At 38.4% G+C, this 27,885-nt stretch overlaps 1 protein-coding gene across 2 annotated transcripts in view; it reads right to left on the bottom strand.

The window, feature by feature from the left end:
- Positions 1 to 27,885, bottom strand: part of OTUD7A (OTU deubiquitinase 7A) — a 97,067-nt gene that overhangs the window by 34,937 nt on the left and 34,245 nt on the right. Inside the window, exons 2-6 of one of the 2 annotated variants that reach the window (XM_069867171.1) lie at positions 22,545 to 22,617; positions 21,861 to 21,966; positions 11,577 to 11,709; positions 9,482 to 9,637; positions 8,216 to 8,370 (exon numbers count right to left, since the gene is read on the bottom strand). In XM_069867171.1, the coding sequence (XP_069723272.1) occupies positions 8,216 to 8,366 (151 nt within the window). In that variant the 5' untranslated portion in view covers positions 8,367 to 8,370; positions 9,482 to 9,637; positions 11,577 to 11,709; positions 21,861 to 21,966; positions 22,545 to 22,617. Of the gene's footprint in view, positions 1 to 8,215; positions 8,371 to 9,481; positions 9,638 to 11,572; positions 11,710 to 21,860; positions 21,967 to 22,544; positions 22,618 to 27,885 lie in introns of both variants that reach the window. The other variant, XM_069867172.1, reaches the window with a different exon arrangement.

A 27,885-nucleotide genomic window follows, 5' to 3' on the forward strand; every position in this document is an offset into this window, starting at 1 on the left:
AACAAAACAAAAAATAATGCAGCTGATTAAGGAACGGAATATGCACTCTGGCTGAGGGCTGGTACTGACATTTTAGTGTCAGACACAGCAGGCATCTACATGAAAGGGAAATTAAAAAATAAAAACTCAGTTACACTGTGAAGTTCCTGTCCTAAATAACAGTTGCTTGAATAACAACAGAAGGCATTGGCAGCCTGAAGAAAAAGCAGAGACTTATATAAAACAATATTTAATTTAAGAAGCCACTTATCCATTTTTGCCTCATCACTTTAAACCAAAGCAGTAAAGAGTTAAAAAAATGCTAAAGAACAGCAAGAGTAGGACTCACCTCAGAAGCACTCCAGATGATTCAGTTTTTCCTGATCATCAGAAAGAACCACCTCCCCCAGCCCCCACCTCGGCCCTATTCAGACAACTTGAAGAGTCTAAGCATTGTTCAGACAGTGGGTTTCCCAGTCAATGATGCTCTGAGACCAAGCTGAGAGACAAAATTTTCCCAGGCCTTGGTCCTGGGTCCAAAAAGCCGAGCTTCCCTCAGGGCACTTCAACCAGAGACAACACAACGGTGCCAAGAGCACAGGGGGAGAGTTGAGTGCCCAGTGCCAGGTCTTTCTACGGTAGGTCCACTGGACTCCAAATCCCATCCTACAAAGAAGATGAAAAGGAGCATTCTCTGTGCAAGAGCACTACAGCAGGGACCACACGGAGCGCGTGCCCACCTTGGCACACTGTTCCTCAGGCATCACAAAGAACAAAACACTGATTTTCCTCAAGACTCTACAGAAAAGAAATTGGGAATATAACAATGAAGAAGTCAAACTAAACCAGAGTAAACTTCACAGGACAAAAGATATTCCTGTAGCTGTTTTTCACATATCTAGTTCTGCATCACCAACCACACTGGATCCATGTACTATGTACACACACTACAACAAACGTAAACCATTCACAACATCATTGTTTCGTGAGTGGAACCAGAAACATTGTGCTATCAGACATCCTAGAGTCTGCTTGCATTTTAAAATATCACCACTTTGTTGAATATTAAATAAAATAACACATTGAATAGTTTTTAAAAACCGAAACCAATACAACTACACAATGCTCTCCATTGGAAGCTCTCTTAGAAAAGTTTCAGAGTGACTTCCTGAGACAAAGTCTTGATTTCTTTCCTTTAATAGGTAAGTTTCAAATTCACTTATAAGCTGATCAGCTTGAAAGCTGAAATCTGAACGCAGAAGAGCACTAGGAACTTTAAACTTTTGCTTTAGCCCATGCCCTCCATGACTATCACATTTCGTAATTTTTTTAAAGAGAAATACACTCTGCCTTCATAAAGGTAGTTCGGTGAGCAGCACTCAGGTTTTACAACAGTTTTCACAGCGCTGCATTCACATTGTTTTTTTCTGGAGAACAAGGGGACATCTTGTTTTTAATCTAGTCTTTCTTGAGTCAAGTCTTCAACTTGACTGTGCTGTGAGGAGAAAGCGACTTCTTGCTGCTCTGCAGCACATGAGTAATTGTTGCTTGCTCAATGTTAAGCACACGCTTTGTCAGAATACAACTCATGCTCTAATAACAAAAATCAGGCCCCCGTTGAGCTGCCTACACCAATTGTACCCATCTTAGATACTATGTTTTTCAGCCAGAGAGTATTCAGGCAGCAAGACCTGAGTGACATCCTAGTATCTAGTTTTGAGGTTCTTGCTTTTTATTTTTTCAGTTAAAACCCTGTGACTTACTGGGGTTGTAGTCGTTTATACATCTATTGTCTTTCACTTCTTAAAACAGATATAATAAAACTAGAGGACATTCATCGCTAATTAGTAGCAAGAGGAAGCATGCGATTATAAAGCACACCCTCCCTACCCAAGCTTTCAAATATCCACCTACTCCAATATGTTAAAAAGAACATTTGAAAGGTCACTAGCAATTCTTGATTTAATGACAAACAAAATTCTAAAAAGGATGCAATTTGAGATGGGGAACTGGGAAAGATCTAAATAGTAGAGACCACAATGAAAGGCAATCTCCTGCTAATCTACTGGGATTCGCACTTTTGAGTCGTTTTACACTTAGATGAAATAATTTGAAATAATCAGACCCCCAAGAATTCTACATTAAGGGCTCCTCATGAACAAGGACATTCCTAAGACAGACTAACTTACGGCCAACTGCAGCAAAAACAACAATTTTCATTCCTGATGTTACACGGGTATTCAATTGTATGGGAGAATCCAAAAAGGCCTGGAAGTTGTGAACTGATTTAGGTCTCCCAAAATAGAGGGAAGCCTTTGAAATTCTTCTTTTCCTGTCAACATCAGCTCTGCCGTGTCTAGGTTTAAAGTTAATTTCCGTGCTTCTGATACACTGTACATTTGGGAAATGGAAATGTTCACAACAGAAATGAAAAGTTGAGCCCGTGGTTAACGTATTTAGTCACTGACAGGAATCCTCCCTGTGTACTCGTGTGTATCTGGGAGGATGATGTTTTGTGAGATGCTCGTGGTTTTCAGGATTCATAATTGCCAATAATTATATGAAATCTTGAATTTTGTGTAGGACCGGAAGGGAATATTACCACCTTCATACAGGTAGGGGCATTGTTCCATCATTCTAATGTCTTGTCCAAATCTTTACAGGAACCCTTATTAAAATGTCTTGGCTGAACTTAACTTCTATAGTTCTATTTTTTAATGCAGCACATGTTTGTAGTTCTCTCTGCTGGTGAAGTTACAATTAACTGTTGTGAACTAGAACAATTCTGACATTTTATCCTCACAATTTCATAGGACTTTTTTTTTTTCACAGGACACTTTCTTCAAACATTTAGAGTTGTGTTTAGAGGCACACAGCAGAGTCACCAACTGACTAATTAGACAGCAATTCCAGCTTCAACTGCAAAAGCTCTTTTACTTCTCCAGTTATTGCTAGCAGTGATAACACTAGGAGACCTTCTACTGGATAAAATCTATTTATTAGACCTCGGAGCTTTAGCTGACTATGCTAGAAAGGCATTTGGAAAAATTATAAGCAGCTTGCGCCTTTCAAGATTATTGACTGATTGTCAATTTTCACCAATAAAAAATGATCCTCATTTTGTGCCACTAGGCCAGTGCACAATGATTACTTTTACGCATATATTAAAAAAAAAAAAAGTCTCTGAATTTGACAATCTGTTAAGATACGAAGTCTACCACCAGCTTCTTGGCCCTGTAAGGAAGTCTTTTCTTACAAACCAACTGCTAAAAATGCAACCGACAAGTACAGTTTAAATGCAGTCACTTCTTCCTATTTGGCATGAGGTAGATCAAAAAATATTAACAGGTATAAGATGAGGAACTTAAGACCAGATTTATTCCTTCCAAAAAAGACTACATGCAAAACCAGGATAAAATTAGACCGTAGGTTTTAAAACAAGATTGAACCTTGGTTCACGTTCTCAAAGGAAAATAACACAGCAAGGACACGTTGTTAATATTTGCCTCGTTTTCTGCTAGAATGCAAAGTCACTCAAAGCTGAACAGACAGCTGGAAATGACAATTTTGATCTCTGTATAAGGAGACGCTGGTTGCAGCTCAGCTTCCTCTTCCCTTTGCCAAGCCTTCCACAAGAGAACTAAAAAAGGAACTGTCTGAGGGAGAGGAGAATAAGCGACTATTTTTGGGGAGTTAGCTTTGTACACTCAATCACATGACAGCACTGTAAATTTCTCTCTCCCTCTCCATTAATTACACGCTTTTCTTTGAATTCTGCATATATTCACCATTCTTTGAGACGTCTGTCCACTGCGCCTCTGTCATCTGCCCCAGGGCCAGTCTCCTTTGCTGCATACATTTTATGACTGAAAGCCGATTTCCTCATTTCTAAATTAACAGTGAACTCTGTACACCTTGATTAAGCGCTATATACAGCTGGAAATAGACAGCAATTCCTTCTGTATAAAGGTGAAATACTACACCACTTATATAAATAAACAAACCGTTTACACAAGTAAAAGGGCAGCCTTTCAGTTAAATACGTTATTTTTCATGAAGTTTGTATTCTTTTTTATGTTTGTATTATAAGTATTTTGGTTTTATTACTATTTTATTATGATATTATTATTTTACTAGTAGTATCACTATTGCCAGTGAGTTTCACAAATCCTCCAGTTCCTGATGGTTGTCTATACTGCTGATATTGTAAACTATTTCATCCTATGCCTCCCCTCTGTATTCAAGTGGTCGCTGCCTGCACACTGCTGCTTCCTGAAAACTAAGATATTTTCTAACTAATTTATTAATAACCTCCAAGTTCAACCACACCTACAGCCCTGGCACTGTAAAGCAAACACAGCATAACTTCTTTTAAAGATTAAGCCATTTTCTTTAACCGTTTATTTCTCTTCCTTAGGCCACATTTTAAGTAGGTTATAATTAACAACTCAAGCACTAATGCTGTTCAACTCACGGGACATCTGAGGTGCTGGCCCAGATTACCCAAAAGGGACATGCCCTCTTCATTTGTGGCCATGGGGGAAGCTGGAGATCAAACACACCAGAAGATAATTCAATTCTCTGTCAGACAGATCTATCTAATTATGCTTCAGGTTTTTGCCAAAGCTCAGTGAAGCTTTCTGCTGCCTTCAAGGTGCCTTTGGGTCTGGCTGCCATTTCCAGGCACGCATACACAGAGGTGACACCTGGGGACTCTCGCAGCTGATTCCGTGCTTTCCTGGGATGCATCCTACCTTAATCCTGCACAAAGCAGCGATGTGTGTCCCTGCCAGCATGGGCTGCTTTGCAAACTGTCTTGCTCAGTTTTGAAGACAAAACAGTGCAATTTCTATTCTTTTTAACTGGAATCGAAAGGTAAAATTGAAAGCATAATAATTTTTTTCACAGACAAGAGCTGAAATCACTGAAAAATAAAATGGAGGGGAAAAAAAACGAGTATCAGAAGCAGAGACCTGAAATAGTGCTATTGGTGCTGGGGCACAAGATTCAATGATAGTTTTAGAAAGATTTTTTTAAACCTAGGAAAAGATACAGAAGTTCACACCATGCTCCTGGATACTGCTAGCTCAAAATCAAGCCTGTCTCTCAAGGAATTATGTGAAAGGCTGTTAGAGTAAGAGTTACAGTGATGGGAACGCTCTTGTTTTCAGGCAGGTTAACTGAACATATCTCTTCAGTTTGGGGTTTTTTGTGGAAGAGAGACAAACTTCTACATCCTTCCTTCCTCCTGGATGAAAGTGCGCAGAGGCAAGATCTCAGGTCCACAGCAGATGTTTTTGATACAAAGTGACCTGCTTCAAGCATATCTGATTCCTGAACCATCACACTGCGTAACATCAGATCCAGTTTCCACATCCCCCGAGTCAAATGCTACTCAGAGAGCCAAGCAACTGTCACAGTCACTCTCTTCACTCTGTAATTTGCTGATGTATGTGGTGTTCATCGATTCTCCCCAACCTACGATTTTATTTATTCTCTGGTACAGTCAGCAAATAGCTTTTGCTGTTCTTATATTTGCATTTACATATTTATCATTCTTTAGTTGACTTGTAATTATTAACATGAAAACATCAGGATTTCTGATGTCTTGGACATGCCATGAATTTGAGGACAATTATCTGTAGGTGTGCAAGCTCTCAAAAAGTAATTCCTGCTGGGTGTTTACGCCAAAGTCACTGCAAGATTAGAGACTAAGGTATAAATAGCTATCAATGAAGTGTCCTCCCTGGAGTCTAAATAACAAGGATGAACATTACGAAGTCTTGTAACCATAACCAAGCTCAAAGAACTGTGCTTCCTACTTTAATAATTCAGCCATAATAGTAGCCAAGAATTTTGGCAGGGCTAGTAGAAAGCTGTGTTTCAACAGAAAATGACGGAAGTAGTCTGCGATCCAGGACAAGGAGTACTGAGAAAAAGAAGTACAGAAAGGTACCAAGAAGAACAAGCTAGCAAAACCAAGCATGAAGTGTTCTATGCACAAGACACTGCCAGCAACTAACAGAGCGGACAGAGTACTGCGGCTTCTGATGGAAGACAGATTCTGATGCAGAGACAGATCATCTGGAGAATTCAGCCCAGAAATAGCTCACTCAGCTATTGCTCAGGCATGCAGGCATGCTGTGGGCACAAGAAAAAAATTACACTAGTACAGAGAAGGGTAGATAAGAGCCTCCTGAACTGAGAGAGCTAAGACACTGCCTGGGTTAGCTGTACGTAATCCCTGTGAAAGGATTTTTCTCATGATCTCAGCTACCTTGGGCTCTCAGCCTCGCTGTGGGCATGCAGCTAGGGGGATGCTCAACAGTGAGGAAAAAAAACAAGCAGAGGGCAGAAAGGGGAGAGAAGAGCATTCATAATTTAAAACTATAAGGTCATTCTAAGCTCTCATTAAACCGAGTTACTAAGCATCCACAGCACATCAGAGACCGGAATAAAATTTGATTACGCATACGACTGTGTATCTTTAATAGATGCATATGAGTGACAAGGTAAATGATTTGGTGCTGTCAAAACCTCTGCTTTAAAACAAGATATAATCTATCCTTTACAATATGCCAGCTATATAACCCCGCACAACCATAAGTTTAACCTTTTTTTAGCCATGCTTAATTATTATTTAAGACAAATGGTGTACACTTACAAAATACATCCAGCCACACATATCTCCAATGTTACATTGAACAGCTGGGAAATGGCCTTACTTTTGAAATATTTATATACAGTTTAATGAGAAAAAAAAAATTTTTAATCAATCCTAACAACTAGGTCTATGATGTATCAGCTTGTAAATTCAAGTTTCAAAATTCTTCTGAAACAGCAGAAATGGGCTGTTTATAAATCTCCCAAATTCACAGAATTCTACAGAAATGAGAATAAAACACAGAAAAGTACCACACTGTATTTAGTTGGAAGCATCACCCTTTATAACAAGGAAGAAGTATAGCAAGGAAAACAAGACAAGTAACTCTTCTGAACCACTTCTGATAAGTAGGAACACATGCTCAAATTCTGGCAATGCTCTACCGGCACAGTAAATGACAATCTGTCCTGATACTGCTGAGCAAAACTTTCTCATGTTCTTTTTGGAAAATGATTACCAGACCAAGACAGACCGTGTGCTAGAACGGCAGGCTGATCAAATCAGTGAGACTAAACAGAGGTCTCGTAAATACAGCAAGCCAATGTCAACATTCGCTGCAGAGTATTCTAAGGTTTCATTATATGTAACGTAGATCACTTGAGAAATGCAGCAAAACTGTGCATCTCTGTGTTGATCACGTATCATTCCTCATTACTGAAAGACCCAGATTAAAAAAGAACTTAACAGCAAAATCTAAAACTTTCAGCATATATGCAATGAAGTGAAATTGTTCTTGCACAAAGAAGCCATGAAAACCCTAATGTTTACTTTTGAGTCTGCTGTGTCTGTTCAGTAGTTACTCCAATTTAACACACAATTTCTCAAAGTATGTTAGGATAAAAAAGAAAAAGCCTTCAGGAAACAAGTCCGGTATGTGTGTATCAAACCCACAGAACCACCTCACAATCTATACAGACATCGTGCATTCACTTCTAACTTCCTGCTCTTCACAACTGTTGTGAGCTCACATCAGAACAAATGAACGACTATTACAAAATGCATTCACATATCAAAGTTGTCTTTCCACTTTTAAGCTTATAAACTTAAAACAACTACAATAAAATAAACAAAAAGACCCAGTTATTTTTCTGATATGGTTTCTTAGATGTTTTTAAAAACCCAGATATTTGACTCCCATACCATGACGTTCAGGTACGTGCATTAATCACTGGGCCCCAAAGATATCTCTAGTTTCTCTATCACTTTACTGTTAAGTCCACTTCAGACTAAACTTAGCTACTTTGCACAGTGAGCTGAAACACTTACAACTACTTTCAGGCAGCTGAAAAAGTCAAAATTCAGCTAAAGGCCCCTCCTTGCTCTCCCTGGCATGTACTTTTGAAGCACGACTTTATAACCTAAAATACAGCACTCTCACACTAAGAATTCCTGAAGCTTTTGCTGAAAACATTTCCCTTAGTGTAATCTATGGTCAGCTTATTACAAGAGTGAACTTACTAGTCAAAATACTAAGAAAAGTCTGTTTTCATAGACCAGAGTTCTCATTTTATGACTGGTTCTTGCTTTAAGCAAGCAGTGAACATAGGAAATACTTGTGTCCCGTAAGCTTACCTTCCAGTAAGTCTCTTGCCAGACCTGGTTCTGCCCCTGTGGACCGAACAAAGTCTGACAGGACTGCATCCATATCAAGAGTCATGTGATCATTCAGAGACGCTGCCAGACATGCAGCAGCAGCAGGACTCGCTGGTCGGCTAAAAGGCATCCATCTGCCAAGAAGAAATACGATTTTAGAACATACACTCCAAGGTGCTCTAAACCACATTTTTCCTCTCTTCCACAAACAAAACCATTAAAAATGCTAAAACATTCAAGTTACAGCACATTAAAATAAACACCATTTGTCATCTATCCCTCCCTTAGCCTAGAAGCTGTTTATCACTCACATTTTCTCCTTCTTAACATTCTCATTTTTTTGATTTTTCTTACATGAAGCTTGTAAATAATTCTGCAACTTGAAGACTCCAACACAGCTAAACACAGGAACTATTCATTCAAAGCACAATCATCATATCATTGTCACTACTCATACACTGAATTTGAGCGAGTCTTTAAATGTTTGGCTAGCCTAGAGCTCTTTTGCCTTACTTACTAACACTAACATTTACACAACAGAGCTTAGGATTTGTTCTTTTATTTGCCTTGTCAATACTACCATCTGTAATTTATAGCTTCTCCGCTGTACCCGATCAGGCTGGAACAGAGTTAAATTTCTTCATTTATTTTCCAGAACTGTGGCTAAACCAGCATTGATAACACAACAATATTTTAGCAATTGCTAGGCAGCGCTAACAGAGCCTCAAGGAGTCCCCTGTGTCCTACTCTTCAAGTAAGCTGGGGGTGGACAAGAGGCTGGGAGAGGGGACAGGCAGAAGAGCTGATCCCAACTGGCCAAAGGGATCTTCCAAACCCTACAACATCATGCTGAGCCCTAAAACTGGAGCAGAGTCTTTCCAAAGTGGCCATTGCTCAGCAACTGGCTGGGCATCAGCCTGCTTGGGAGAGGTGGTGAGCGATTTCAAATCACTTGCTTTGTTTCCCTCTTCCCTTCACTTTAATGAAACTGTCTTGATCTTGATCCAGGAGCTCTTTTCCTTGCTTTTGCTGCTCCAATTCTTTACTCGCTGGGGAGTAAGAAGAGCGAGTGAGCAGCTGGTAGATGCTTAGTTGCTGCCTGGGGTCAGCAAACTCCAGGGCTTTGTACATCATACTCCAGGATTTGTTAATGGCCACTCTGAGGCTTTGTTCTTTGCTGTGTTCTTTATCGCTGTGTTTTTCTTTGCCTCCAAGACCTATGATTCATAATTGGTCAAAGTTTACCTTTGAACATGAATTAGATATTTCCTGTTAATTCCTCCTCACAGGCTCATTTGCAGCTTTACACATGCCAAGCGTAAGGACTATCACGGAGATTTCCTACTGGTAGCAGATGATATTGGTTGGCTCTTGCTTGTACCACAGCTACAGAGAAATAAACTGTGAAAGAAATAGGAAACCAGTTTATTTCACTGTTCCCCAAACGCAACACAGTTTTGTACAACTAATCCCATGCTGCTCACAGAACTCCAATGAATGAAACAAAATATTTTTCAGGAAATATACCTGTACAAACTGTAGCACTTAATGTATTGGACACTTCAGCACAATGCTCCTCAAAGCCTCTGTACTGAGCTAGGAAGACCAGCTCCTAAGTCACGCCAGCACCTTTAACCTGACTCCATTCAAATTACCTGTGCTTGACCGAGTTCCACTCACACTTCATAATTACATTATAGAAAGGACATGTGGTCATAGCTTATTTGCAATAATAATCATCCAGTTCTGCAAAATCTGTAAAATGGTTTAAAAAATAGAAAATTAAAATACATTAATTTAACTGGATATGTCCACATCCACTAAATTCCTTTGCAAATACTTTCATCTGGGAATAAAATGTTGCCTTAATTTTGTTTGGCCCATCTTGTCTGTAAAGTGAATTAAACTAAATTAACTGGAGGCCACTTTAATTATGAACGGGAGAGTGCACACAGAGTGGTGCTCTTTAAATTCCTACATTTCATTGATATGCATCAATTTTCCTCAGTATCTTTTGTAGACAAGTCCTGAACCAATACACTAGGCACAGAAGTGAAAAAATAGAGAATGAGGGAAACTACATTGAAGAATCCTCAATCAACAGATTAAACCCCTGTGGAACCATCGGAGAGCAGCTATTTTCCAAGAGAAGAGAATTGTTCAGCTATTTTAAGTTTAGTTCTAGGAAGAATACTGCCAAAGTTCAGAGACAACTGGGGAATATTTTGAACACACTGCTACGTTTCAATTTGCAAAAACGCTATTTAAAATGTCCACTATTTGCTTATTTGCTTCAATTATTTATAGCTACAACTATTGATAAAGGATACCACTATGTCATATTTTGAAGCAATTTACTTAAGAATTAGGGGTAATAACCTGTTATTGGAAGATAAGATAAAAGAAAGTTGAAAAAGAACAACTGAAAAGATCATGCTGCATTTAAGAGCAATGACACGCTCCCACTGAAGAAACATTATGGAAAGCAATATGAACAAAACAGCCCTTTTCCTAATTCAGATTTTTTTCCTCATTTCCCCCCCTAATTCTCCTCATTTATAAATTTTTCCTGACGCTGCAAAAAAATATTGTTTCCATATATCGAACATATTCCTTAAATGTCATCTTTCTTTCACATAAAGAAGGTATGCTGGTCTAAACTCTAATCTTAACACAATTTTCTCTTAGGAAATCATCTATCATACACTCTTCAAACCCTGCACATGTAAAATTTACTTCAGTACATAAAAAGCAAGATGACTACATTATTGAATATATGTAAAAAAGTGTTTCACTAAATTTTTTCAAGTTTGCCTGGCATTAAAAATGCAACACTTGGCCTTACAGGCACCATGAAATGCACACAGCTTAGTAAGAAGCACAACTAAGACCAGCTCAACCACTTGCTGTTTCTTACATTTTGAGGTATTTAGCCCCCTATTTCTACGCTGTGAATTCTAAAGTTAATTGTCATGGCAACAGGAGTCTAAGTCTTCATTTACAATGCAGATAACCTTTTCGATCACGTTCCTCATGCACAACCCCATAGCTTCTGATTTGCAATGTGTTGTAGTCGACGTTTAGCAGGGGATGCGGGGAGAGGAACAGAACACACAGGTAGGACGCTGGCATGCAGAGCTCAGGATGCAGCTCAGCCTCAACCTCTCCTTTACAGCAAGTTTCTTCCTTCTATTACTTGCATTTGAGAACAAACAGCTGCTGCTGAAAGCCAGACTGCTAAGATTAGCTCTCCTGTTAAGGCTGCTTATTCTTGAGCTGTAAATAGATACCCAGCTGATTAAAGCTATCTTTAAGCAAGGTTTTAATTTGACTTACTTACAACTGAGTTTAAATAAGAGTTCCTTGAGGCATGTCTCAGATGGGTGTTATGCTGCTGGTTTTTGGTGAGGAAAATAATCAATTTTTGCCACAGTAGAAGGTATGAATAAACAAAATGTTGTCCCCTGAGAAATCTGGAAAAAAAAAAGAGTACTATATTAATCATTGTTCTTACTCAATGTTACTTCAGTAAACTGGTAAAAAAAAAATTAACTTTACCTTTGACCTTAGGAGCCTAATGCATGCTTCTCTCAACGCAGATAAATTATTGCAGATAAATATACAATCATTTACATTAAGAAAATTGCTTGAGCAGAACCCAGACAATTAAGGGGAAAAAAAAAAAAAGAATTATGAGTATACAAAGGTAGCCTTGCAGCTATCCTACATGAAAACAGTAATTCATGCTTAAAAATTCTTCTAACGGTTCTCTATCTTAAGATTGATCAATTATACCTTTGGAAGATCTTCTTCTCAAAAAGTATCAAAATCTAAGGCAATTAAATAGCGAAGAGTAATTCAGGAGAAGACTCAATTAGGATATCCATTTTCTTTCATGGAAAAAAAGGGACAAATGAAGAAAGGAAAAACACTACTTTCTTTTAGAGGATTTATTTATTTTTAAAAGAAACAGTATTTCTCTTCACATGTAACCTACTCCAATCTACCAATTGTAAGTCCTGCTGCTTGGAATACATAATCCAATTGCTATAAATTTCATCATATTATTCTAAAAGGCACTTACAATCACTTTTACAGATTCTGGTTTTTTTAAATCCATTCATAAAACTCGTAGACTCCTAGGTGTCCCTGCCCATGGCAGGGGGGTTGGAACTGGAGGATCTGTGAGTTTCCTTCCAACCCAAACTAGTCTATGATTCTATGTTCTATACGCCAAACAAAGCCTCGCCTACGCTTATGTTACTCCGTAATGTAACTCAAGCAACATATGAAGGGAAAAAAATTTTCTAATAATAAGGATGCAGTAATGTTTATGAGGCAATAACAAGAACACCAAAAGAAAGATGTTTTTATTTTAAAGGTGGCCACTATCAGTACGCAGGTCCTCTTAAAGAGAAATGGCAAGCATCGAAGAAATTATTATTCTCACTACAGAAAGTGGGGGAAGGGTATAAAATTTGAAACACCTCATCTACGGAAGGTCTATGACTGTGTAACAGCTCACGTTCTTGCAGACACCTCTGACAATTACATCACTTTGATGATCTAGCTTTCTAACGACCAGTTCTTTAGCACAGATTTCATTCTTGTACTGAACCTTGGTCACTTCTAATCTCTTTGTAACCATTGCATGAGGAACACCGATCGCTTGCTTTATTCCCTCAGTCTCTATGGTTTGTCACAAGTTACTGACGGAGGGAAAAAAATCTCTTCTTCAGCTAGAAAATTCTTCCTTACCCCTAACTAGTGGCTCTTCCATGTGAGAAACGGAACACATTTCTCCCCTCTTTGGCTTATGCTAATTTGACTCAGAAAATGTGAGCAGTAGATTGAGCTGACAGGGATATGAAGGCAGAAGCTTAAAGGACATCAAAAGTGTTAGCGTTATGAGCTTTGTATAAATAGTCTTATTGATACAATTCTCCAAGCATCCTTTATCTTCTTGTACACAGAGATCAGAGAAAGGCTCAAAATGCTTTATTGTATGTCAAGTGCACAGTCAACACATTAAGAGTTCAGCGCAGTGTTTTAAAATGGAGTCTCCAGCATATTCATGCCTTGAGGTGGACAATTCAGCTGCTGTTTCAAACACAAGGCTTGACTGTGTGTTACTTTTCGCTTCGCATTGCTCCTAACATCAAGGCAAAACACGTAACGGTGATTTTTCCACGCTCCCCTTAAAAATACTGATCCCACAAATCGGTTCATTCCACAGCTGCAGTGACAGACTGATGGGAGAGTTCCCTCTCTTACAAGTATCCTACAAATCACAGCAGAATCTCCAAGATTTTCAGAACAACTAGAGATATAAAGATATGAGACATGGAATCTAGAATGATTCATTTTGCATCATTTTGGACATGCAGAATTTAATCAAATCAATTCAGTAACATTCTGTAAGTTTTCCCTCACTGCAAATAAGCTATAGTTACCTCTACAGCCATAAAAATTGATCTTTTTTGCAGTTGTTCATTTTTTCCTGTATTCAGGCAATATTTCTAAAAAAAACCAATGACTAACAGGAAATACTCAGGCTCAGCAAGGAGAACTGGAAGCTGATAAACTAAGGAAAGTGTTATAGGGAAACATCCCGAAGAATTGTATACAAGAAAAAAAAATTAGCAACTAACAGATAATCAAAGTTTGATGTTAAAATAGTGCAGCTTGATTTCTGAGAGCTTTTGAACAGTTCTGACCGACTTCAACAGGATTACTGGATGTTCAACATCTCTAAGAAGTAGACCATTAGTTCTAATTGCCACTGTCATCATCGTCTATTATTACGTTCTATGAAAAGCAGGACACAGTCAGAGTTAAATATCAGTGTGCCAAGCAGGAAATTTAGAAACCTAGAAAAAAAATGGAAATTGCTAGTGACTGCAAAATAAGCCTGGGGGTGGGAGAATAAAACCTTTCACCACATTGAATATTAATGTCTACAGTCAACAGCTAAGGAAAATAACTTAAAAAAAATCCAAAACCCAGGCACTGTTGTTATGTACCACATTCACAGAGAGATTCAAACAACAAAAATTCCTGGAGGTTTTCTAAAACTACATTCTCTTTCACACATTGTTTTTTTTGCCTTTAGAGACACATTGATCAAACTCTGCTGCTTTGCTGCTGATCTGAAGCTAAAGGCCTAGCAAAGCTGATTGGAAGCTGTTGCTGATTATTTTTAGAAGCAGTGTAGCATCACTTTGCACAATACACACTGCCAATTTATTGGAACTTTTTCAAAGCAGCATGGCAGAAAATGTCTCTTCCTGACTAGCAGGTCTATTTCTCAGCCAGAAAAGCAAGGAAGGAAGAAAGAAAACATCCTGCCACTGTTGGTCCAAAATAAAAACACGTGGAGCAGGAATTATTTCAGCGATGATCTACGATTTCAGTGAGGTGTTATATGAAATACAAATGTCTGGGGAGAGGGGAGAAAATCTATTATTTGATGTAGGGAGCTGGTCCTGCAAAAATAGATCAGCAGCGTTGGGTGAGACGGATGCTCAACAAACAGTCAAGACCACATAAAAGGCGGGGGGGGAGGGCGGGGAAGATGATGATTTTGCTTGAAACTACCTTCTTCCATAACCTGCAAAAAAACAACTGGATGAGGTGATCAAAATGATGGCTTAAGGACAGGCCAACCACAGTGCAAAAACCACAGGAACAAGGTTACTCCCACTTTCCCATTAAGTTTTACAGAAAACTAACTGAAAAATTATGGTGGTTTTTTTTTAAATCAGTTACTTTCCACTAAATCAGGCAAGTTTGCCAGACAGTGAATTCATGCAATATTCACTCGTCTGAGTCAGCTTTTCTCTTATTTACAAATGTTTTGGAGAAAACTCTTACTTTTCAGTTTGCTAAACCAGTCAATTAACCAGCAGTGTTCTCCACGACAGACAGAACGAGCTCATTTCTTGGAGCTGCAGCGAGCAGACACTGAAAAGCAAACTGTCTATGGGGAGTTCATAACACTTTACAATGTAAAAAAGTACAAGCTGAACTTTATTTAGTTGATTCCCCTTTTCATGCCAATATCAGCTCAAGACTGCATGCCTGTGAATTTGCCAGCATGACATTGTCCAGTGATGTCTGACTGCAAAACTTCATTTCCAGATCAGTATAACCGTGACTTGTAGACCCTAATGGCAGTTAAAGGTTTACCCATTTAATTAGCCTTTCTTCTTACCAAGAGATGGAAAAAAACCACAGTGCAAGAATTCCAGAACTCCTAGTCTGACACCGAACGAGAGTCAATCTCCAAGTGGAGATTGAAGTTCTCCCTGGACAGTTAACAGATGTAGGCAGTCTCTACTAAAGTTCTCTAGTTACAGTTTGGAGTCTTCATTAACTATTTGGGGAGCCCAGGTTCTTAATTCCAGGAACATGGAATTTACACTTACATCATAAAAACTCTGTTATATGTATCACTAAAAAATTGCAATTAATTTTTCAACATGTTGGATGAATTCACACATTACAAGAAACGGTACTACAGTATTTAACTAGCCATACCAACAATAAAGCACTAAATATATACATTATTTCCTTATACTGCAGGACAGGGAGTTTTTTGGTTTTCCTGTGCAGTGGAATTAATTCTACCACTTTTCTTCCTTTGAAGAAGCTGACTGCTATACCTATTTGTCAGAAACCACAAGAGAAATTGGAAATTTTGCCTCACAGGTCCAAGAACGTGGCCTGTAAATGAACAGGCACAGTGCATCTCAGTTTGCACTATGACGATGTTTACCAAACCAGTTTAATCATTTATAATCCTTTTTTTTTTTAAATGCTGGGGTTTTAGAAGCTGAAACTTTAGGAAGAAGAAAGCTATTTTGCATACAGCACTGCTCAGCTCCAGCTTTCAACTGTCATCTGCATAAACACTAGAATGTGTTGTGCCCTTTTCTTATTTCTTTCCAACAAGTCGTATTTTTCTGCAATTTTTTGTCTCGCTGGGAATTCCCTCAGTGCTTCCCCTTCCTATACTGCATAAGGTTTGATCTAATAGATAAAGTAGTTATTTTTACTGCTCTCCTGAGTGGTTCCAACCTCAGCAACTCACAGAATATCCCTGTTTCTCAAGAAGTATTGTACCTAAGCCAGATGGCATTCAACAACACAGAAGGGGTAGTATGGCTTCACCAAGGAAGAAGGGAGGAGACGACCATATATCTCCTGAGTGGCATCTCCCCTTGGTAATGTTTTAATCATCACGAGAATCAGAAGTGAATCTAACAAATTGTCTCATTCCATCCTATTATAAGGCAATTCAGCAGATGCTTTCAGAATCAAGAAAAAAATATAGCGACATTATTTCTTGGTATGTATTAAAATCTCTTTTAATAACAGTCACTGAAGAGAGCAAACATAATTTCCCCATAAATGGAAATATCATATCCTCAGAAAATAAAATACCTCATCATAAAAATTTATCCATCTACTTATGCAACTTTTCAATCAAGGTATTTTAATACAAAATCCTTTTAATCCCTGCACGTTTAATAAGACAAATAAAACATTTGTTAGTTTACTACACTACTAGTGCAAAATTCACCTTTATGATCAGCAACAATAAGTAACCTAAGAACACAAATGAAACAGCCAAATCTCATAAGCTCCAGTGAAACAATATATAGAACATGATCACACGCAGCACACATTTTGGAAAGGGATGCTGACTCAATTCCAAATCCAGCAAAATGTGACCAGGAAGTAAGCGTCTGGAACTTAACCACAGTGTGTTTGACCCTTCTCAGTCTTGAAACCTACTATTTGCCAAACGTCACTTCAGCTTGTAAGAGTGTTAAAGATAGTCTGTGAAGAATTAACTGTTCCATGAAAAGATTTTTTAGAATCTTGTTACACTGAGACTTACTTTAGTTACTCTAAAGGATTTTATTCTCTCTGGATAAAGTTTCCAAAGATTTTTCACATCCATGTGAAATCAACAACGTCAGCTTTTCATGCCTGAAATATATGAAAATAGTTCAAGAAGAAATCTGAGAAGATGATTTACTTGGAAAGGAGTTATTCCCTGTCTTCTCTATCAACATATCAACTGTCTCCTCCTTTTAGCTATACAAACAGTACCAACCTCTCCATCCATATGCTCTTGCCATCATACAAATTAATAAAACTGAGAGACCAAGTATGGATAGCTGTTGTCCAATTTTACTGAAATTCTTTTTGACTTTGCAATAAACTACACTAATTTGCTTCTAATTATGTGAATGCGAAGCTGAACAAGTTTGCTTCTGCAATGCTAAAAATTTATTACAGAGCGCATGCAACATTCAGAACAGATAACACATTTATTTTGAACTGCCCTGATTTCAAAGGTTGAATACATTAGAGACTTCAAGTTTCTAATCCCCTTATCTAAAACAGTAATACTTGGAGAGAGATAAAGATCATCTATTTCATCATGCAGCCCCTGTCTACTAGCTTAGTCTGTAGACACTACACTAATGAGAACATCCTATTACTAACAGTCAAACCAATTTGAATAGAAATTCTTACAGATTTTATGCCAAATAACTATGAAAGGAGTGTTCTGGTACCATGAAGCATTTAAGCATGCATGAAATGTTTAAACCGCATCCTTCTGCTGATCTACACTGACTATTTTCACGTTACAATATATTAGAGCCTTCTTAGATTAAGACAGATTCCTTTACAACGACAGAATCTTGCTCTAAACCAAACTAGTCAGTAAATGTATCATGTTTTTAAAGTATAAATACATATTCTTTTCACCCAGGTTTACATCAACCTACCTCGGAAAAACACCACTTCAGAGTGAAAAAGGAACCTTCAAGACAAAAGAAAAGTTTCCTGGAATTCCACAAGAACCGGTCTTGGACAGAATAGACTGAGACATTATTTTTTGTTTGAAAACATTTGCCTGAAAAGCTGTGTGAAGTTACTACCTTTCAGATACTGCTTCTTTCAGCTGTGAAAGCCACGAGTTTTACAGTTTGTGCAAGAGGATGAATCTCGTTTCTCACTATGGAATAGGGCTTACAAGTATTTTACTCTACTCCCGGTAATCACTGAGAGCATTTTTATTTCATGAGGACAAAGAAAATTAGTTTAGTTCACACAGATAAAATAAGTAATGAAACCCATAGAGGCACATACCAATATGAGGTAAAGAGCATGAACCAGAATGTTTGTTTTCTGCATTTGAAAAAGCAAAGCTACATGTTTGCACTCACTGACAACACGTACCTCATACAATAACAAATTGTTATTAGGTAACAAAATTGTCTCTTAATAGAGAGTTATTAAAATAACCAACCCAACTAGCAATTAAAGCTCAAAATGACGGCGCATTGCCTGTAATTAAATCACACTTTTACTTCCACCCACGTCAGGCAGAGCAGCTCTAGTATCCTCATGCGGTAGTTAGCCTTTATTAATGGTGTCTTAATGGGGATTCCTAAGACAAATGCAATATTGAAATTCAAATAGACTACAATCAAATGGCGCATAGTCTTAAATTAACAGTAACAGCCAAATGATGAATTTAAGAGTAAGCTGCCTGTAGTGACAGGTACCGTGTCCCATTTATTTGCAAAACCAAATGCCACTGCTCTATAATAAGCCAACATACTTCTGTAAAAATACTACCACAGCAATTGCCAAGATGACACTTAAGTAAACTGGAATAACATTTCTGTCCTAACTTGTCTTACGCAGGCACTGCTTATCTCTATTTGACCAGCACCGCCAGCAAGAGACTGGCATTGGCTAGAGTCACTCCCTCTAATAAAATAAAAACTTTTAAAAGATTAAAGAAACCATGAAGTATTGATTTTGCCCCAGAAGAAGAGAGCAATGCAATTTATTCAGCACTGGTGATCTGGCAAGGACAAATAAAATCAGTCTGACACCCGAGCAGAAAGACAGGAACTTGAGGATGCTGAGTGTAGCGTCCAAACTCACAGGAACGCTTGAAGTAAGTGGCAGTGGTTCCAGAGGATACATTCTATAGGACACACTTGGATACAGCTTTTTCTCCATGATCAAACCAGATACTCACAAAATTCTCAGCAAGAATCCCAAAGGTCTTACTAAAAGCATTCTTAATCCTCAGCAACTTAAGTAAAGTACAGAGCCCACAGAGGAGGGTGCAGTTCTGAAACAATTTGTGCATCAGCTTTAGAGAGAACCTGAGAGCTCAGGTGTTGAGCTCAGGAGCCTTGAGATAGTTGGGCATATCAGGTCCCACTCCTGAAAGGGAGAGGCAGACAAAGACTCTGTATTGAAGAAGAGACCTCTGGTAGTCAGATTCCAAAGAAACAAACGACTGGGCACAATTCAAGCTTAAAAGTAGGAAAGAAAGATTTGTGAATTCTAACTTTGCTTCTTTGCTTGACTTCATCCACGCATAATCCAGTCTGTTAACACGCATTTGGTACAAAGGTTGGCTTGCTATTTTTGGTATCTCTCTTTTTCAAGATTATATGAAAATCTTATTACTCAGATTCTGTGTGGACAGAAAGAACACTCTTCAGTATGGAACTATTACCCAGGCGGCATTTATGTTCTTACTCCATGCCCTGAAAACACTGAAGAACATTATTTTCTCTTGAAACTAATTGTCTGAATATTAACTGATAAGACCTAACAAGGAAAGAAAACAGAACTGACAAAATTAATTTCAGGTCCCCAGATCAATACACAATGTTATATTTAATAACTTTACTCATGGTTTACTGAATTCTGTACAAATTTCCCTTGAAACGACAACAGCATAGCTTAATAACCTTAGCAAAGAACTGCACAGCCTTTATTTTTGATGTCTGGAACTGAGAGACTGATTTTTTATTTTTTTAACACAGATAAAACAGGTTTCAAGTTTTCCTTTACTTTTCTGCTGTTTTTTTCCCAAGCTTTGCACTACCTGCAAGTCAATGACATTTTTCTCTTCCTCTTATTTTCAAAATCTGTTTTTAAGGTTTGTCAGCACTATGTTTGTGAAAGCTCAGAACTCTGCTACTGTTGCTCCACTGAAGGCTGTAATGACAGCAGCAGAACAAAAGTTACGGCTCGGGCTTTAAAAGCACAAACTCCAATTTAAACAGAAGAGTTTAGTAGAAAAACACACCATTTCAAAGGCAGATAAAATGGGCACCTGCAAGAAGACAACACTATTTGCCACCCAATAGTCTGCCCTAAACTCAACGATGACTATTCACCATCTTTGCTACACAAATTTCTTCTAAATAGACCTGACTGGGAAATATCAAAAGAACTAAAAATAATTAAGAAGAATTCTTTTGAGGCAAGAGAAGATTAAATTAGATTTAGCTAGCTTAGAGCTTTCTTCTGTTTGAACGTCACTTTTTTCCCCCCCCACAATTCCTTTTACTCGAAATAACCATGAACCTGCCATTAGGTTTCTTAAGTTTTGCTAGAAGTGCTGCCTTGGTATTTTCGAGGTCTGCCTCCCTCCCCCATTCTCTCATTCCTCACAGTCAACCTAAAGTTAAGCTTCAGAATCGGAAACAAATTAAATTTATTAAATGAATTCTGTCAGAACTCCTTTGCAATCACAGTGAACAATGACAGAAAACCCACATTTTGCAGTAACAGAAAATTGATGCCTACTAGGTATTTTGTAGAAATGACCCAACCACCATCAGCGGGGCCACGGGGTGGGAATAAATCTGACAATAACATGACCACTGCTCTTCATGTAAGTGTTATAGAAATCTTCATGCACATCAAAGATATTAACAACAGATCACAAAACTGTTAGAGCTTCTGAAGTCAAAAATACGCACAGGAGTCTTCTCCAGCTACGAGGATATTATAACACATTGCTCATTCTAGCAAAAAAAAAAGTACGCAGATTTAAAATGTGAACACTGCAGGGCCTCGAGGCCATGGTTCCCCCAATGGAGCTGGAAGAATATCCTGGCTCTAACTCCCTGTAGGTCAAAATATAGTAAATGCAAGAACGCAGAATTTTCATTCAGTTCTCGTGTGTAAGGGACATTATAATACATTCTTTAATTATATCCTCAATCTGATATTTTCATTCAAGATCTCTTTTTTTAAACATTTTGGTTAAGAACATGCCTGTAAGGTGTACAATTGCTGTACTATTTTAAAAATGGAACAAAGGAAGACAGACTGGTTTAAAAAGCATTATTAATTTCGAGTCCCTGCTCTTCATTACAATTTTGGAGGGTATTTAGCAACTCAAAATTAAAATTCTAGTTGCCATGTACTTAATTTTCATCATAATGCTTAAGACAGACCTCATGCTGTCAAATCAAGAGCTCTGACCACAGTTTCCCATACTTTTGTCATATACATGGTGGAAAGCAATTATTCTCAGCAACTTTTAGGTAGCTGCTTTAATTTATTAAAAGTCCCTTCAAGCACTTCTGTGGACCTAATGCGGCAGGAGAGGAAAAAGCAGTAGGGAAGAAGTCAATCCTGCACCGCTGCCAAGGAGCAAGATATGCATAGCATACTTCCAGAGAAAGAGAAACATTTGTGTGAAAAGTTTGCTTTAAGCATTGTATTTAGCATCACTAAGAAATTCTGTACCAGAAGCAGGGATGAAAATCAAACTCACCATGGTAGGTTCTACTTGCAAAAATCTCCCTTCTTTCCTGCAGGCCCTATCTCATTTTGGTGAGGCAAATGAGGCAGGCAGCCACAGCAGTGAACCCACCTTCTCCCTAGAAAAAAGGACAGAGAAGTCAGCCAGTAAATGGCAATTTACAGCCACTGGTAGTCAGCTAAACACCACTTAGTAAATATATTGTTCATTTCACTGTCCTTACCAAGGTTATTGCTATGGGAATCTTCCAGTTAAGTCTTATAATTGGTTGCACCATGTTATTACAGCACGAACTGTTAAGAAATACAAAAGCTGCGAATTACACCCAAAAGAGAGCTTCTGCAGTGGCAGATCTACTGCTGCAGCCATTCAACATGGCAATGATGTGGATGGGTTTAGGAACTTATTTGGCATCCAAGTGTTAGGAAGCACAGATAAAAGATTCATGTAATGAGTAACACTGCATCATCCAGCAGCTCTATGCTGCCACAGGCAACAGCTTGCCGTTAGCTTGTTAATAATTTTAGTTGGTTTCTTTGGTTGGCAACAGTGAATTGTTGTCAACCAGAAAACAAATTAAATTACTGTTTTTCTTTGCTAGGTGACAGATGCTAAGTTCGGGGGAGCAGGGGATGTTTACAGCTTCCCACAAGAATGAGGTAGGCAGGACTCTAGCTTTGTTTCTAATATATTTACCTATTTAGGAAGGTAGAAGGCGACCGTCCAGCTGATTTTAGTTCTGATTCTGAAGCTCTGAAGTACCACGTGCCTGTGACAACAGAAAGAAGACGAGAACATGCTTTAGTGTTTTAGTCCTAGTTACAACACACTACACTTTCTCCTCCATATACAGTTTGCTTTTCTTAACATGTTCATATATGTTTATATTTACTTGTATATTCATGTAAGCAAACCCACATATTTGTTAAATGTATTTCTTTCATAAAAAGACTAAGAAATTTCTTTTCTATAGTCCTTTTCCACTCTCTCAGCTATATTTTTCCTAGTATAGGTTGTCATACATGTGTTCCAATGTAACAGACCTTCACTGGTCAGTTTTATAGCCTAAGACATTGCTCACTTTTCAGGTTCAGATGAATTTTCACTGGATTAACTCATGTCACACATGTAGAACTTCAGTGCAGGTTTTCACAAGTATCTACTAAATTCAAAACTACATAAGCAAACCCGTATCACACCTTTGATTCCCAGCTTTATAACAAACTATGCAAAATCACAGAAGTTTTTAAGAGACTGTCCAGATACTTCATTCACTCTTGCTTAGGTCTTTCTTTGACACTTCTAGATTGAGACGTTACCCAAACTTCGCTTCAGTTTACATTGTAATGTACATAATTACGCTAAAACTTTCATAGCCAAAGAACGGTGCTCAAGATCTTAAAGTTCATCTGATTCCTTTGCACCAGCAACATTTCATTCACAACACACATTACAGTCACACACACACAAATCATTGAGAACAAGTGGTGCGTCAATAATGCCGCTGGTGGAAACAAAAAGAGAGCCCAAGCCTGTTGTGCTGTTCTGATGCCCTCACATCCTGCCCAACTGCTTGACACTCACAAAACTCAATTAACACTTCTAGAAACAGCACACATGGAAGAATTACTCCGAGTATCACTGTCCATCAAAGTGCTCGTTTGTTTCTCTAAAGTGCCATTAAAAACAGCTGTTTTAATTGAAGAAGTTCAAAAATAGCCAGAACAAAGCTCTCTCTAGACAGCAAAAATGTGAAGTAAAAAAAAGGAAGACAAGAGGCTGCAAAGAACAGTCTCTCCTAGTTACTCTGCCTCCTGCTAAAATGATCCCTGAATGCTTGTAAGCATCCACTGGACAACAAAACAGGCTAGAAGAGTGAGAGGAAATATATTGGTCTCATCTTAATTCAGTGAAATTCATGCAACAGTACAAGCAATGGACAAGGAAACACAAACCTTGTCTTTCAGTGGAAAGGCGATAGCAAAGGCCACAGGTATCTCTGACGGTGAACTACAGATTCAAATGAAATTGTAATTGCCAACACAAACAATTAATTTGACCTCAGTATTCAATTCTCCATTCAGTTATTTGATGAGTCTGTCAAAACAATTCATACATAATGAAAGAAAAAACGAATGGCACTAGATTAAAACTGAAACAATTACAAGAAAGTTTTTATGGAAAAAACATCAAACACTTCTGTATTATCAATATGGGTAATTACTACTTTCAAATTCAATCTATGTCTTGTTTACAGCATAACTGCAATGTGACAATCGCTAACAATTCACAAAGATGAATTTTGGTGCAGTAACACCTTGGTGTGGTTACACTCTAAGTACTGAATGTTCTCACATTAGGATATGTGACACGCATTATCAATACACTGATTATATTACTGTTTAAGCTCCGATTTATAATTCTGTCTCTGAAAATAAAAGAGACTTCCAGTTATGCAGATGGTAGTTATGTGTGTTTTCTGCAGTCACACCATGAAGTCATGGAAAATACAGTAACTGTTTGACTGGTCATAAGCTGAAGACACCTTTTAACAACAGAAAATCCTCTTTTTAAGTAAAGACTTTACATACAACACATATTTTTATCACAAAGTAGAGACACTTTTCCAGGCCTGTGCTAGAAAGCTATCAAATCTAAACTCTCAAGTTCATCAATTACCTACGTTCGTCTTCTGAAAAAAAGAGCTAACATCTGATTTGAACAAATGACGGATGTTATCCCCAATCTCCACATATCTACTTTATGCCACTTTCCCAACAAAACTAGTCTGAACTGACTCAAAGATGATGCTAAAACCTAGTAGCTTCAAAAGGTGGGTTTTAATTCTTTCTACCTTGCTCTGGCTTGGGCCACTTGGTGCCATTTGCTTCTTTTCATTCACTCTGGTACTGGGAAAATAACTTGGAAAAAAGTTTACATTTGATATTTAACAGTGCCTAGCCCGATAAACTCATATCACTTCTGCATAACTTTATGGAGAAAAAGTTTTAGTTACTACTTTTAAATAAAAACTTTCCCAACCTCACCTATAAGCTCAATATAAGCTCATTCCATATCAGAGTGTGTTTCAGTTTAAAAAAAAACTATATAAAATATATTTCCATATGCATGTGTGTATATATGCAGGCATATATACACACACATCAAATCTGCCTTGCTTGTTCCTTGTGATTTCCCATGAGCCTCTCAGACTCTGGTGCAAGAAGACAGATCTTGGACTAGTGCCTAATCACTAGTCATCTTCACCAGTCACACTTTCTAATCACAACTCTCTTCTTTTATACTCCATTAAGGGCATACAAAGTTGTATCTTTTACTAATGCAAAAGTGTGTCCTTCACTCATTCCTAGGTGGCAGAAAATGAATGACTTCTGTTTGAAATGTGTCTTTTCATTTCTGATTATTTCTCCTTGACTCATCTGCAATAAATTTCTGAGAAAAAGCTATTTCTAAATTTTAGACACTCAAAAAACCCACAAGAGTAACTGAATGAAGCCACATTATGAACTCTCTCTGGAAGAGATCAGCAGCAAAGTCATTTACAAGCACACAGACACTCCCACGATGGACCACACAAGGAAAACCTGTCGCTAGAGCGCTGTACAAACTTCAGCAAATAGATGGAGTGCATTGTAATTGCAGATGAAGCTACCCGCTTGTAAAAGAATATCAAATGTAAGCAATTCAAGTTACTCTTTTGCACTCCACACCAACCATCCAGCTTGCTGACTTCACAGGAAAAGCACAGCCACAGTTTTATTCTTCAAGACTTCTTCAAAACACTTCAACTTCACAGGAACAGCTTCACCTTTACAAATAACTAACGCAATTTCACTTTTAAAACAATCATATGTCATTATTTATAAACCACCTCCAGCTACAAGAGCTGACAAGCTCCAAAGCCCACTGCTGAAGAGCAGTACTATACCATATTTCAAAGTATCTGCTCAGGTGTGATAGGACCTTTGCGGTCACTACCTAAATGAGAAAACAGTGCAAAACTAGAGCACACAGCACATACCGATACCTAAAGACTCACAGCATAAAGCACGGTCTCTTACTGATTTTAATTTAACATCATCTCGTCAGACTCATTTTCCTTTAAATCCTACTTCACCAAGTAAACCCATTTTCCAATTGTCACTATCCCGATAACGCAAAAAAGAACGTCTTGAAGGGTAGTGAGAGCTTCCTGTAAAAACTGGGAACCTGCTACTGCTTTATATAATCACGGAAGCATTGTTTCTCCTCAATGCGCTTCTTAGAAAGAAGATTGATGGAGAAGAAAGGCGGACTGTGGCCTGGCTCATCAACATTGTATGGCTGAGCCATGGTAATTTCAACGGGCGCATTCAGAGAAATACTTGGTTGGCCGCCCATCTGTGCTTCTTAGCGGCAGCTTCTCAAGGGTGAGGGGTGGGTGGGAAAAAGAATGGAAAGCGTCAAAGACACTGAAACATGCAAAACCGTGCTCTGCTAAGTGATTACTTTGCATCGTGAAATACCAGAAGAGCAAATCTGACCTCTGTCCAAGAGAAGATGATTAAAGAAAAGTGGCTAGGGGAAATTTTCCACATGATTTAATGAGGTGGGGGAGGGACAATATATTTTGCACCACAGACAATAACTCTTCTATCACTTAAAATATATATCTATAGCCCAGATGTCAATGAAGTTTTTCCAAAAACCAATTACTCAAAATATCTTGTTAGAGGAAGACAAAAAAGAATTAAACCATCCCTCTTGTTTTTCAGAGATGCTCTAAGTGGAAAACATGATGATTATATGATGAGCTGTCGCTCAGCGACAACCCACTCAGTTCTATTACTGCTCACTACAGCTGCTTTAACATTCAGTCAGCTCAGATACCTTTTATATTCATTACATGCAGAAATTCTCAAATGTCCCTTATCTCAGAGAGCAATCCTTGCCCTCGGAGTCCAAACCGATCTGATCTCTTCTTGTGTTATTGGAACTGAGGACTGAATCAGGAAAGAGAGTAGGGACCCTGTTTCCATATCATTTGAATTCCTGCACCACACACATTTTTCTCTGCCCTTCCTTTTGCTCTCCAGAAGACTGAGGTCACACGGTACAGTGCACCATTTGCATATCAAAAGCAACAGCACTTTACACAAAAATGAAAGGCAGCCACTTTTCTGGTTTCAGTGACTAAGAGCTTAAGACATGAAAAGAATTTCCTTCCTCTGAATCTGTAACTCCAAATTCAGGTGTAACTCAGTTCTTCAAGACTGGTTCAGAAAAGAATCTGAAAAATGAAGAAGCTCCCCCACTGCCACTGTTAGCTGATTCTTATCTGCCAACGGCAAGTTTTATTTTCTTTCCAGACCCTTTCCTTCTGGAGCAGTTAAGAGACTTCACTGTCTTCCCTGAAAGAACGTCATTAAGAAAAACATGCAAACAAGATCGAAGGTCATAAAGAAACAAATCTTACTTATCTCAATTCACACACAACTTGTCTGAATGGCACTACCCCTCTTGGCAGGGTATTCCAATGTCTTTTTTTTCAGCTGGCCACCATGGTCTCAGATATGTCAGGTGATGTTACCAAAACGAGCAGGATGACTCTCTGCTCTACCTTTAACAACCTAACCCTTTTTACTGACAGGCACATACAACAGGTAGGTAAGTGCAAAAATGCTTTAAAAGGGGTTAGAGAGGGATGCAACCATGTCCCCTCACCCCCATAATATGACCGCGATTAGTGACATCAATTTTAATTACTTCCCTGCCTAGAAATGTACCTGGCCACCCACATACCCTAGACAGGGTGGTGAGGTGAGAACGGCAGAATGACTCAGAAATACCAGCTGTTTACCGCAATGTCTCACTACTCCCAACACCAACAGCAGCGGGTGGTGTCTGAGCTGCCTTTGGCCCTGCCAAATCCTTCTTCAACTATTTCCCACCATCAGAAACGCTGATGTCTTCCCAAGTCCTACCATGAATGCATTAGTTATTTCAGGAGGAAGATCTGCTTCATCTGGTTTGAAAG

The sequence above is a fragment of the Phaenicophaeus curvirostris genome, chromosome 12 (genome assembly GCF_032191515.1).
Source record: "Phaenicophaeus curvirostris isolate KB17595 chromosome 12, BPBGC_Pcur_1.0, whole genome shotgun sequence".
Classification (NCBI taxonomy): domain Eukaryota; kingdom Metazoa; phylum Chordata; class Aves; order Cuculiformes; family Cuculidae; genus Phaenicophaeus; species Phaenicophaeus curvirostris.